The 13,263-nt window shown below is 60.6% G+C and overlaps 1 protein-coding gene across 3 annotated transcripts; it reads left to right on the top strand.

The window, feature by feature from the left end:
• The first annotated feature begins 8,098 nt into the window (after window positions 1–8,098).
• MXRA8 (matrix remodeling associated 8) lies at window positions 8,099–13,106 on the top strand. Of its 3 annotated transcripts, none has more exons than XM_039474134.2 (10): window positions 8,099–8,232; window positions 9,954–9,977; window positions 10,144–10,446; window positions 10,565–10,666; window positions 10,804–11,274; window positions 11,438–11,593; window positions 11,710–11,749; window positions 11,828–11,904; window positions 11,973–12,071; window positions 12,274–13,106. In XM_039474134.2, exons 1-10 carry the CDS (start codon window positions 8,184–8,186, stop codon window positions 12,297–12,299), a joined length of 1,347 nt encoding a protein of 448 aa, XP_039330068.1. In that variant the 5' UTR covers window positions 8,099–8,183; the 3' UTR covers window positions 12,300–13,106. The 3 variants fall into 3 exon arrangements, with proteins under 3 accessions (XP_039330068.1, XP_074236022.1, XP_039330069.1); XM_039474135.2 differs by having other exon boundaries at window positions 8,101–8,232; window positions 11,991–12,071; XM_074379921.1 differs by lacking the exon at window positions 11,973–12,071.
• The last annotated feature ends 157 nt before the right edge of the window (window positions 13,107–13,263 follow it).

Below are 13,263 nucleotides of genomic sequence, written 5' to 3'. Positions count from 1 at the left end.
GACTGGGTGCCGGGGCTCACTGCTGTAACCCCAGCACGTCGGGAGGCCAAGTCAGGAGTTTGAGACCAGCCTGGCCAACATGGTAAAATCCCATCTCTACTAAAAATATAAAAATGAGCTGAGTGTGGTGGTGCATGCCTATAATCCCTGGTACTCAGCTACTGGGGAGGCTGAGGTAGGAGCATTGCTTGCGCCTGGGAGGCGGAGGTTACAGTGAGCCAAGATTTCGCCTTTGCACTCTAGCCTGGGCAACAGCTAGATTCCGTCAAAAACAAAAAACAAAAGGACTTTCTGCTCCCTCACCTTCAGCCGTTGCTGGCTGTGTACGTTACCCAGAGCTGACCTGTGTCGCCAGCAAGTGCGGTGCCTGCTCTCCCTTACACTGACCGGGGGCCCCTCCGCAAACTGCAGATCAGAAACCGCCTCTGTCCCCAGGGGCGGATCAGGGACTTCTGACCATCGGGGCCCGGGAGCAGCCTCCCTGGATCAGCTGCCTGTGGCCATGCACCTGGCAGTGGACCCAGGAGACCAAGTCAGGGCCTGGGCGCCTTTGCACCGGGGCAGATGGCCTGTGAGCGCATTCCCCAGCAGGGTGCAGACCCGGAGGACTCTCGCGTTGCGAACTAATGAGTCTGTTAAACAAACTCGTTTCTCCCCAACCCTCAAATTAGGCAAGATGACTTGCACAGTCTGCAGTGAAGTTTTTGTTTTTGTTTTTGTTTTTTGAGATGGAGTCTTGCACTGTCTCCCAGGCTGGAGTGCAGTGGTACGATCTTGATTCACCACAGCTTCTGCCTCCCGGGTTCAAGTGATTCTGCTGCCTCAGCCTCCTGAGTAGCTGGGACTACAGGTGCGCACCACCACGTCCCGCTAATTTTTGTATTTTTGATAGAGACGAGTTTCACTATTTTGGCCAGGCTGGGCGCGATTCATGATGTTGTGATCCGCTCGCTTCAGTGAAGTGTTCTTTAGATGGTATTTCTGGGCCAGGTGCCGTGACTCACACCTGTAATCCCAGCGCTTTGGGAGGCCGAGGCAGGTGGATCACCTGAGGTCAGGAGTTCAAGATCAGCCTGGCCAACCTGGTGAAACCTTGTCTCTACTAAAAAAATACAAAAAACTTAGCCAGGGGTGGTGGCGCACACCTGTAGTCCCAGCTACTCAGGAGGCTGAGGCAGGAGAGTCGCTTGAACCTGGGAGGTGGAGGTTGTAGTGAGCTGAGATCGTGCCACTGCTCTCCAGCTTGGGCCACAGAGCGAGACTCCATCTCAACAAAACAATAATAAATAAATGGTATTTCCTTCCAAGCGATTCTCAGAATACAGAAGAAAATCCCACGTGAAAATTTTAGTATAGTTCCTTTCTGCCGGAACCGCCCTCTTCCAGAAACTCCCAAAACGACAAGCACAGAGGGAAGCAGGAGAGGCCCCCGGTTCGTCCTCGAGGCCTTTTAGAAAACACGGAGCTGCTCCTTGACCACCTATATGCGAATCTGTAAGAAGGGTGATGTTGTAGACGTAAGGGCATGGGCGCTGTTCACACAGCAAGCCCCCGAGTGTGGCCGTGTCGAACTGGGACAGGCTGCAGTGCCGCCCAGCGTGCTGCTGGCGTTGTTGTAAACAAACGAGTGGAGGGCAAGATTCTCGCCAAGGGAATGAATGTGCGTATGGAGCATTCGGCAGGCTAAGAGCCGAGACAGCTTCCTGAAACGCGGGAGGGGAAATGGTCAGAAAACGGAAGGAGCCCAAAGGAGAAGTTCCCGGAAGCACCAGCGGGGAGGAGCCTGAGCTGCTGGAACCTCTTCCCTATGAGTTCATGGCATAATAGGTGTTTTTTTAAAAAAAGACCACTGGGTTATAAAAAAAAAGAAAGAAAGAAAGAAAGAAAATCTTAGGATAAGACCAGGCACGTGGCTCATGCCTGTAATTCCAGCACTCTTGGAGGTGGAGGTGGGCAGATCACATGAGGTCAGGAGTTTGAGACCAGCGTGACCAAGATATTGAAACCCTGTCGCTACTAAAAATACAAAAATTAGCCGGGTGTGGTGGTTCACACTTTGGGAGGCCAAAGCGACTGGATTGTCTGAGCTTAGGAGTTTGAGACCAGCCTGGGCAACAGCGTGAAACCCTGTCTTTACTAAAATACAAAAAATTAGCTGGGCATGTCTGCGGGTACCTATAGTCTCAGCTACTCAGGAGGCTGAGGCAGGAGAATTGCGTGAACCTGGGAGGCGGAGGTTGTGGTGAGCCGAGATCGCGCCATTGCACTCCAGCCTGGGCAAGTGCAAAACTCTTGTCTAAAAAAAAAAAAAAAAAAAAAAGGCTGGGCTCGGTGGCTCACGCCTGTAATTCCAACACTTTGGGAGGCCAAGGTGGGTGAATCATGAGGTCAGGAGATCGAGACCATCCTGGCCATAGTGAAACCCCATCTCTACTAAAACACAAAAAAGTTAGCTGGGCGTGGTGGCGCACACCTGTAGTCCCAGCTACTCAGGAGGCTGAGGCAGGGGAATCGCTTGAACCCAGGAGACGACAGAGGTTGCAGTGAGCAGAGATCGTGCCACTGCACTCCAGCCTGGGCAACAGAGCAAGACTCTGTCTCAAAAAAAAAAAAAAAAAAAAAATCTTAATACATATATAAAGCCAATGAATCTTCAGAAGAACCAAGCTTCTGCAGGAAGTAATGAAAGGTGTTCCCTGGACTTACCCACAGGGCCGCTCAGGGCCTCGGGGTCAGAGGGGACTGTTATGCCCAGCCTTTCCCTCGTATCTGATCTGCAGCAGACTGGGCACTGAGAACAGAAACCACAGAGGACGTCCAGCCCTGTGGTTCTGGGTCTGCCCCACCCCTGGGTCGCGTTGGTTTGCCCAGGCTGCAGCTGGGCTGCAGTCGCTGGACAAGCAACGGGCCACATCCTGTCAGGGATGGGACGCAGTGGCCAGCAGAGGTGGCCTGGGCGCAGGCCAAGGCGAGCCCTCCGGGTCTCCTGTGGCTGAGAGCGTTACTGCAGGGGCGTCGGTCTCCAGGTCTCCACACTGAGGGAGCGCTGAAAGATCACTGCAGGCTTCCGGGTAGCCCCGGTACCGTGTGCGGTGTGCACGTGGCTCCCACACTGCTTCTCACACCCACCCCGCTGACACCAGAAACAGAACCCCCCCCTCCAGAGCTCAGCCTCACCCTCCCCGCTGCTAAGGAGCGATTCAGGATCACCTCCGGCACTCCAGAGCTGAGCGGCTATAGCTCCATAACCGAGGCTCAGATCTTGCATGCTGGGGTCGGTACAAACCTGATCATTTTTCTTTTCTTCTCTGAGACTGTCTGGCTCCGTCACCCAGGCTGGAGTAAAGGTGGTACAATCACAACTCACTGCACCCTCTACCTCCCCGGCTCAGGCAATCCTCCCACCTCAGCTTCCTGTAGCTGGGATCACAGGTGTGTGCCACCATGTCTGGCTAACTTTTGTATTTTAGTAGAGACGGGGTTTCACCATGGCCAGGATGGTCTCCATCTCCCGCCCTTGTGATCTGCCCGCCTCGGCCTCCCAAAGTGTTTGAATTACAGGCGTGAGTCACTGCGCCTGGACTTTTTTTCTTTTTGAGACGGAGTTTTGGCGCTCTTGTTGCCCAGGCTGGAGTGCAGTGGCGTGATCTCAGCTCATCACAAACTCCGTCTCCTAGATTGAAGCGATTCTCCTGCCTCAGCCTCCCAAGTAGCTGGGATTACAGGCATCCACCACCACACCCAGCTAATTTTTTTTTTTTGAGACGGAGTTTCGCTCTTGTTACCCAGGCTGGAGTGCAATGGCGCGATCTCGGCTCACCGCAACCTCCGCCTCCTGGGTTCAAGCAATTCTCCTGCCTCAGCCTCCCGAGTAGCTGGGATTACAGGCACGTGCCACCATGCCCAGCTAATTTTTTGTATTTTTAGTAGAGATGGGGTTTCACCATGTTGACCAGGTTGGTCTCGATTTCTCGACCTTGTGATCCACCCACCTCGGCCTCCCAAAGTGTTGGGATTACAGGCTTGAGACACCGCGCCCGGCCCGGTCTCGATCTCTTGACCTCGTGATCCACCCGCCTCGGCCTCCCAAAGTCCTAGGATTACAGGCGGGAGCCACCGCGCCTGGCCATGTTTTATTTTTGACTGGGTCTTGCTATGCTGTCCTGGCTGGTCTCCAACTCCTGTGCCTAAGCAGTCCTCCTGCCTCCACCTCCCAAAGTGCTGGGATTACAGGAGTGAGCCACTGCACCCAGCCGATTTCTTCTATCCTAATTGCATACATAACTTTTTTTTTTAAAGAGACGGGGTCTCGCTATGTTGCCCAGGCTGGAGTGCAGTGGCTATTCACAGGTGCGATCCCACTGCTGATCAGCACGGGAGTTTTGACCTGCTCCGTTTCCGGCCTGGGCCGGTTCACACAGGGCCCCCTGTGTCCCAAGGCCACTCCCAGCAGTCCTGCCGCGGCCACGTCCTCAGGCCTGGCGTGGCATTTGCTGTCCCAGGTCACTCCCTGGAGCCCGTCCTCGCCCCTCCAAACTGCTACACCTCACCGTCTCATTCCCTCGAACACACTCGACACAGTCCAGGAGGCTGGGGTCTCAGAGGGCAGTGCCCAGCCAGCCTGCCACCCAGGAGGTGCTCAGCAAACGCTCCTCAACAATGGGCAGAGGGAATCTTCGCCCGTCACCTTCCACCGCGTGGGCACAGGCCCATGTCTCTGTGTTTGTGTGTGTGTGTCTGTGGGTGTCTGTCTCTGTGTCTGTGTGCGTCTTTCCAGGTGTGTGTGCCTGTGTGCCTATGTTTCTGTATGTGGCTCTGTGTGTTTCTGTGTGTCTTTGTGTGTCTCTGTGTGCGTGTGTGTATGCATCTGTGTGGGTCTCTGTGTGTGTTTCCATGTGTCTATCTGTGTATGTCTCTATGTATCTCTATGTGTCTTCATGTGCACGCGTTTCTGTGTGTCTATGTGTATGTCTGCCTCCATCTGTCTTTGTGTGTGCATGTATGTGTATGCATGTATGTGTGTGCACGTATGTGCATGCTCATGGGAGTATGAGCTTGACATGCTGTGCATGTGTGTGTTTGCATGTGTCTGTGTGTGCATGCTCATGGGAGTATGGTTTTGGCTATGCTGTTTGTGCATGAGTGTGTATGCGTGTGCATACTCACGGGAGTAGGGGTTGGCTGAGCTGTGTGCATGCATGTGCGTTTGTGTGCCTGTATGTGCACTCATGGGAGTAGGGGCTTGGGTGTGCTGTATGTGCATATGCGTGCATGTGTGTGTGTGCACACTCAGAAGTATGGTTTGGCTGTGCTATGTGCAGTGTGTGCATGCATGTGTGTGCACGCTCATGGAAATATGGGCTTGACTGCTGTGTATGCATGTGTGTGTATGCATATGTCTGTGTGCACATTCATGGGAGTATGGGCTGTGCTGTGTGTGCATGTGTATGTGTGTGTGTGCATGCTCATGTGGGTGTGTGGGCTTGGCTGTGCTTTGTGTGCGTGTGTGTGTGTGCATGCTTATGGGAGTATGGGCTTGACTATGGTGTTTGTTATGCGTGTCTGTGTGTGCATGCTCATAAGAATATGTGCTGTGCTGTGTGTCTGTGTGTGTCTGTGTGTGTGTGCGCTCATGGGAATGTGGGCTTGGCTGTGCTGTGTGCATGTGTGTGTCTTTGTGTGTGTGCGCTCATGGGAGTGTGGGCTTGGCTGTGCTGTGTGTGCATGTGTGTGTGCGCGCACGCTCATGGGAGCATGGGCTGTGCTGTGTGCATGCATGCATGTGTGTCTGTGTGTGCACACTCATGGGGATGTGGGCTTGGCTGTGCTGTGTGCATGTATATGCATGTGTCTGTGTGCACGCTCATGGGGTGAGCGTGGGCTTGGCTGTGCTGTGTGCATGTGTATGCGTGTGTCTGTGTGTGCACGCTCATGGGGATGTGGGCTTGGCTGTGCTGTGTGCATGTCTGTGTATGTGTGTGTCTGTGTATGCACACTCATGGAGGCGAATGTGGGCTTGGTGTGCTGCCTGTGGCTTTTCTTCCCAATGAGCCGAGCTGCCTGGAATGTTGAGTCACCAGAATGGCAGCCTACATCAGGTCCTCAGTGTGGGCATGGGGCCAACTGACCCCTCTCACTCCACCCTGCCTTCTAGAGGAGGGGGGTCCAGGGCACTGGTTTGTTGGGGGCTTGGCCAGGGCATGGTGATGCCAGTGGCTTTGCTTTGTCCTGGTCTGCCCTCTTCCCAGAGGGAAAAATGCCAGGCCAGGCCGGGAACTAGCTCACATACTCACAACTGTGGCCACGTCCCCGGCTAGCAAGGGCTCCACAGTCCCAGCCCAGGAAGAGGCAGGAGGGGCACAGGTCAGTGGCCATGGGAGGAGCAGGTGGCCTGGTCACTGCCGGTCCTGCTCACTCCTGTGGCTGTTTCCTGCTGAGGACCTAATAGGAAGAGGCCTGGGGGCCTCCGCCGCCTTTCGCTCCTTGCCCAGGACCCCAGGGGGGTCAGCTGCCCCCATGGCCCTCTCAGACTACAGCCTCTGGCCTGCATCTCAGTTGGCTGGAGCTCACTGCCCGGAGAGGGATGGCTCTGCAGCGCACGTGGCGTGCCCTGCCCTGAGGCTGTCGTGTGCATCAGGCACCCCTCTGGGCCTGGAGCGGACCTGGCTCCCCTCCCAGGCCCGCACCTGGAGCCAGGCCCTTCACCCCCGCCCCCCACCCCCTGCCCAAACTGCTGTCTGTCATCCTCCCTTCACAGGGGAGAGAGAGAACAGGGAGTGTGACCGAGGGAGCCAGAGGAGACAGAGACGGCCGAGGCCGAGGCCCCCGGGTGTGCGATGGAGACACGCCGGCAGGCCGCCAGCACTAATAGAAACCAGTTGGAAAAACAGGAGGAGAGGCCAGCAGAGGCCAGGCCTTGAGGCTGGCCAGGTGGGGCTTGTTTTTCCAGAATGAAAGGCCCAGGGCGGGAGCAGGATTGTCCTGGCAAGTTCAGCCCAGAAGCCGGTTTGCAAAGGGGCCCCGCCCACCAGGCCCAGAGTCTGACAGGTCGGGGGTGGGGATGGGGTGGGGTCTTGCCTGCCCGTGGCCACCCCCACCACACCCTCTCACTGGGGCAGCAGCGGGGCCCCTCCCCTTGCCCTGAGACCAAGACTTGGGGACCAGAGCGGGGTTCAGGGGCGAGTCCCCCACCCACCCGGGGCCATAAGGAGCGCTCACTCCAAGTGGGCGGGCTGAACTCTGCGCTGTGCGTTTCTTGTGGTTGTTCAGATTTTTTTTTTCCTGAGGTTTGCTTAACTAGAAGGAGTGGGTTTGGTACACAGCGCGGCTCTGTCATTTCGCATTTGTTTATGTGACTTTGTGAGTTTTCCCAGAGTTTCAAATTTGTGCCTTCTGTGGTGGGGTCCCACTCTTTCCTTCCTGCAGGAGCCCCTAACCTGGGACCTGGTTTCAGGGACAGCAGGACAGCCCCGGGGGACGAGGCCAGCAGGGGAAAAGTCTGCCACCCCCAGGACCCTCAGGCCTCCCAGTGCTCAGGTCACCCCCTCCCTGGCTGACTCTGCAGGTTGTAAAGGGGATGACTGGCCAGCAGCGTCCAACATCGTGTTCCAAGAGAGTCCACTGTGGCCCCGAGGAGACAGTACCAAGGTCATGCCGGCTAAGGGTTGCAGCTGGAAGGGAATCTGGTCTGAAGGAGGGTGCCAGGGTGTACAGTGGGTTGGGGGGTCCCAGCACTGGGAGGACTTTCTGAGGCCTGGAGCAGGCAAGGGGTGGCCTCAGCCCTGAAGTGGCTCACATGGGGGGAAGGCAGAGGCAGAGCCCAGACATCCGGCAGTCCCAACTCTGCGCAGCCCAGAAGGCTCCCATGTCAGACACGCCCACTCAGCATCAGGGACCCACATCCTCTGGCTGCCTTGTCCCTCCACGGGTGGGGTCACTACCCCCTCCCCAGGCCTGACCAGGGAAGGGCCGGGCCTCTGCTCCCACACTGCCCCTCCCCAATAGCACAGCAAGGATGGGGGAGCCAAGGGGCCCCGGGAGGAGCCAGAGGGGGCGGTCCTCAGGCGGCCAGCCGGCCCAGGGCTCCGTGATGTCACTGCGGGTGCTAAGGAGGGGGAGGGGTTAGGCTGTTTTTCTGGAGACAGACTTAGAGCTGAGTGGGACCAAGCCTGGGGCGGAGGGCCATGGCGCTGGCACCCCGAATCCTACTCTGGAAACTGGTGCTTCTGCACAGTGAGTGTGGGCGCTGGGAGGCGGCGGGGGGCACACGGGGTTGCACAAGTCTGTTTGGACAAAACTGCCTGTCTGAGCTTGGGCCAGGAGGGGAGGGAAGGCCCCACCGGGGAAAAGGACCGGTCTGGGAGCACTTGGGAGAGCGGATCTCCGAGGGGGCGACGTCTTCAGTTACCGGCCTCCCCTTGCTAGGGAGCAAGAAGGGCCGGGCAGCCTCTCCCTCAGGGCCCCTCCTGCACCCCGGCTTGCTGGGGGTCCACTTCTCCCAGTTGTAAGGAATGGGTCAGAGATTGAGGGGAGCCGGAGAGCTGTGGCGCCTGAAGGGTCTGTTCCAGCCCCTGCTGACCGGGCACATTCCTCTGGGAAGCTCCCAGGCTCCCAGCCACGTCTCTGGGGCAGTTTTCACGTAGGATCTATGGGAGGGAGCAGCCCCCAGTATCGAGTCACAGGATGGAAACAGCTTTTATTACCCACAGGCCCGGGGGTGCAGGGCCCGCTGGGAGGCCAGGGAAAGTGGGGGGAGACAAGGTCCCCCAGCCAATCCTTTATTGGGCCCAGGGCTTGCTTTCCACACACAGGATTCCCTCAGGGAGCTTTTTTTTTTTTTGGACAGAGTGTCTCTCTTGCTCTCTTGTCACGGAGGCTGGAGTGCAGTGGCATGATCTTGGCTCGTTGCAACCTCCATCTCCCAGGTTCAAGCGATTCTCCTGCCTCAGCCTCCCGAGTAGTCGGAACTATAAATGCTCACCATCACGCCTGGCTAATTTTTTATATTTTTAGTAGAGACAGGGTTTCACCACGTTGGCCAGGCTGATCTAGAACTCCTGACCTCAGGTGATCCACTTGCCTCAGCATCCCAAAGTGCTGGGATTACAGGGGTGAGCCACCGTGCCTGGCCGGGGAGTTTTAACTGGTGGGTTTAAAGCAAGCGGCATGAGCCCGTGGGGACACACTGTGACTGTGTGGGGACTCTGTGGTGTGGCTGTACAGGCCACATGGAGCTTGGGGTCTTTCGGGACACAGGGGTTGGTCACCAGACGACGGCTGCGCTGGGCGGGTGTCTGGGTGGGCCAGCTTGAGGAAGGTGGACATGAACTGGAAGCTGTCTCGGGTGGCAGCCCTGCTTCCTGTCGGAGGAAGTCCAGCCTAGATTCAGGATGGATGCTGAGGCAGCCTAAACCAATGTCAGTTCCCTGCAAGCAGGAATGTGGCCTGTGGGCTGGTGGCCAGGGCCACCACCCGCAGTCACTCTTCAGCCTCTGCCCCTATGGAAGCACCTCAGGGGCTGTGCTGAGCCTTGGGTATGGTGTGGGGTCCCCATTGTCTGAGGGTCCGAGGACCCTGGGGGCTGGGGCACAGCCCTGGAGAGGGGCACACACTCCCCAGAGGGATCCCACAGACCCAGCCTCGGTCCCAGCATTGGTGCTCTGGGGGACTGGGCTGCAGCCAGGCAGAGTGGTCCCAGGGACAAGCACACACCCAGAACTAGCCGGCTTGGGGCCTGGCCCACACCCACGGCCTGGCTTCCCCGCCCCACAAGGGCAGGTGGCATCCACAGCCCAGCAGGGTGAGGGGCAGGGCTACCCGGGCTGTGTGAGAGGTGTGGCCCTCACAGCGCCCACCTTGTCCGGGACTACAGGAGGGACTCGGGGGGTCAAGGGGGGAGCCCAAGGCCGGGTGGGGCTGCGGGTGGCCTCTCCAGCTCACTCCTTTCCTTCCAGGCTCTGCTGTCCTTCTCCACTCAGGTTAGTGACCCTGGCCACGGCTGCCTGCCCCCAGTCCCCTCAGCCCCTACCGTCTTGCCAGGCCTCTCCCGTGGGGTCATCGGGCCCGCCCCTCCCCCACTGACTCCCCATCTCCACCAGGGCCCTCGGGCCCGCCCCTCCCCCACTGACTCCCCATCTCCACCAGGGCCCTCGGGGCCCGCCGCAGCCGGCAGTTCCGTGGTGTCCGAGTCCGCAGTGAGCTGGCCGGCGGGCGCCGGAGCGGTGCTGCGCTGCCAGAGCCCGCGTATGGTGTGGACCCAGGACCGGCGGCACGACCGCCAGCGCGTGCTGCACTGGGACCTGCGCGGCCCCGGGGGCGGCCCCGCGCGCCGCCTGCTGGACTTGTACTCGGCGGGCGAGCAGCGCGTGTACGAGGCGCGCGACCGCGGCCGCCTGCAGCTGAACCCCGCGGCCTTCGACGACGGCAACTTCTCGCTGCTCATCCGCGGTGCGGGGGCGGGGGGCGGCGGGGGGGGGCGGGGGGGCGGGGGGGGCGGGGGGGGCGGGGGGCTGGGGGCGGCGGGGGCACCGCCGAGCTCACGCGCCGCTTCCTCCCGGGTGCGCAGCGGTGGAGGAGACGGACGCGGGGCTGTACACCTGCAACCTGCACCACCACTACTGCCACCTCTTCCAGAGCCTGGCTGTCCGCCTGGAGGTCACGGACGGCCGTGAGTGCGCCCCCGCCCCCGGCCCCCCGGCCCCCCGGCCCTCGGACCCCGCCCCCGGACCCCCGCCCCCGCCCCCGCCCCCCGGACCCCCGGACCCCGCCCCGGCCCGCGCGCCGCTGACCGCGCCCCCTTCGCAGCCCCAGCCACCCCGGCCTACTGGGACGGCGAGAAGGAGGTGCTGGCGGTGGCGCGCGGCGCGCCCGCGCTGCTGACCTGCGTGAACCGCGAGCACTTGTGGACCGAGCGGCACGTGGAGGAGGCGCAGCAGGTGGTGCACTGGGACCGGCAGCCGCCCGGGGTCCCGCACGACCGCGCTGACCGCCTGCTGGACCTGTACGCGTCCGGCGAGCGCCGCGCCTACGGGCCGCCCTTCCTGCGCGACCGCGTGGCCGTGGGCGCGGACGCCTTTGAGCGCGGCGACTTCTCGCTGCGCATCGAGCCGCTGGAGCCCGCCGACGAGGGCACCTACTCCTGCCACCTGCACCACCACTACTGCGGCCTGCACGAGCGCCGCGTCTTTCACCTGACGGTAGCCGAACCCGACGCGGGGCCGCCCCCCCGGGGCTCGCCTGGCAACGGCTCCAGCCACAGCGGCGGCCCTGGTCCAGGTGCAGGAGGCCGCCCGGGGACCCGGGAAGGCGGGAGCCCACGTCCCCGGGGCTGCTCTGCGCCCGCCGTCCCTCGCCCGAGGCCCTCGGCGCCCAACGGGGGTGGCCTGGGTGGGGCGCAGGTCGCGCTGGGGCCTGACGCCGCCCGCTCTCGCCCCCGCAGACCCTACGCTGGGGCGCGGCCACAGCGTCATCAATGTCATCGTCCCCGAGGGCCGGGCCCACTTCTTCCAGCAGTTGGGCTACGTGCTGGCCACGCTGCTGCTTTTCATCCTGCTGCTGGTCACCGTCCTCCTGGCCGCCCGCAGGCGCCGCGGAGGTGAGGCTGCCTGGCAGAGCCAGCGGCCCCAGGAGACTCAGGGGGCGGGGGGCGGTCCTCTGGACTGGGGGACTTGTGGAGAGGGCGGCACTGCCCCTGATATGTCTCCTTCCCAGGCTACGAATACTCGGACCAGAAGTCGGGCAAGTCAAAGGGGTGAGTGGCCCCCTCCCGGCCCTCCTAGGGACCAGCAACCCCAACCAGCTGTAACCTCCCCCCACTCTCGCTTTCCAGGAAGGACATGAACTTGGGAGAGTTCGCTGTGGCTACTGGGGACCAGATGCTTTACAGGAGTGAGGACATCCAGCTAGGTGAGGGGCGCTGGGACGCCGAGGCACAGGTGCGGCGCTTAGGCCTGGGCTGGGAGGGGGGACCTCAGCCTGCTCTCCTCCCACAGATTACAAAAACAACATCCTGAAGGAGAGGGTGGAGCTGGCCCACAGCCCCCCACCTGCCAAGAACATCGACCTAGACAAAGGTGGGGGGCACCTCAGCCCATCTCAGAGCCCGCCCCTCCCCCCACTCCACCTCACCCAGGACCCCCGAGGGCAGGCACCAGCCAGCCCCGCGGCCCTGCCACCTCCGGCTCAGAAGCTGGGGAGTGCTGCTGGGGGTCTGGGTGCCTCCCACTGGGATGAGGTGGAGAGCAGACCCCGACCACTGGTGCCCTTGGCTTCCAGGGTTCCGGAAGGAGTATTGCAAATAGGGCGGCCCCGGGCTCCTGGCTGGACCAGCAGCTGCGCCTCTCCTGTCTGTGCCCCTCGGGGTGTCTTCTGATGTCCCGGGCTTGCCCCCTTCTAGCGGCTGGTCCCGCTTTCCTGGAACTTGGCCTGGGCATGTACAGAGGTCGACTCCACACACTCTTCCAAGGGTTTGGTGGCCTCATTGCCCCTGCCCCTTCAGCCTTTGCTCATTGGTGGCCCCGCCCACCTCTGGCACAACAAAGATCCATCTCTCTGATGCCCATCAAGCCCTCAGACCCTTCTGGCTTCTGCCCACTGGGTGCTGAAGACATTCCTGGAGGGCATTCCCGTCAGAGCCTGGCAGCCTGGCAGCAGCTGTGGTCAGCCTCAGGGAAGGAGTCCCCACTTCTCCCGGGACGCTGCCTGCCACCGAGGGCTCCCGAGCCATTCGCAAGTCCAGGCACCATCTGTTCTGCCCGGGGACCTGGTGACCTGGCGAATGCCAGCCCAGCCCTGGCACTGCTGTGCTGCTTTGGGTCACCTGGGGCTGCACCCCCCACCCTTTCTTTGCTTCCACCCCTACTCTAGCCTTGCTCCCAGCCACCTGACAGTCACTGGGCTCCCTGTGACTTCTGACTTGACACTCCTCCCTCGGCCCCTGCCTGGGCTGGAGTCTGGGGCTGGTGCCACATTTGGGTTCTGTACTGGCTGAGGACAGGGGAGGGGGTGAAGGTGGTTTGGGGTGGCTGGTGTTGCCACTCTCAGCACCCCATGTTTGCACCTGCTGGTGGAGCTGCCACCATCACAATAAAGGCCACATCTGATTTTTAGACTTGGCCCGGGTAGGCCTCTGAAATCCCGTCTCCTGGGAGTCCCCACATGCCTTCCTCTGTCCCCCTGAAGCCCCTGCCATGGCGCAAAAGGTCTGGGCTTGGGTCCTCTGGGAGCCAGTGTCCTGGGAAGGGGACATTTGAGCTAGTTCTGCGT

The sequence above is a fragment of the Saimiri boliviensis genome, chromosome 11 (assembly GCF_048565385.1).
Source record: "Saimiri boliviensis isolate mSaiBol1 chromosome 11, mSaiBol1.pri, whole genome shotgun sequence".
NCBI lineage: Eukaryota > Metazoa > Chordata > Mammalia > Primates > Cebidae > Saimiri > Saimiri boliviensis.
This window is presented reverse-complemented; position numbering and strand designations above follow the sequence as displayed.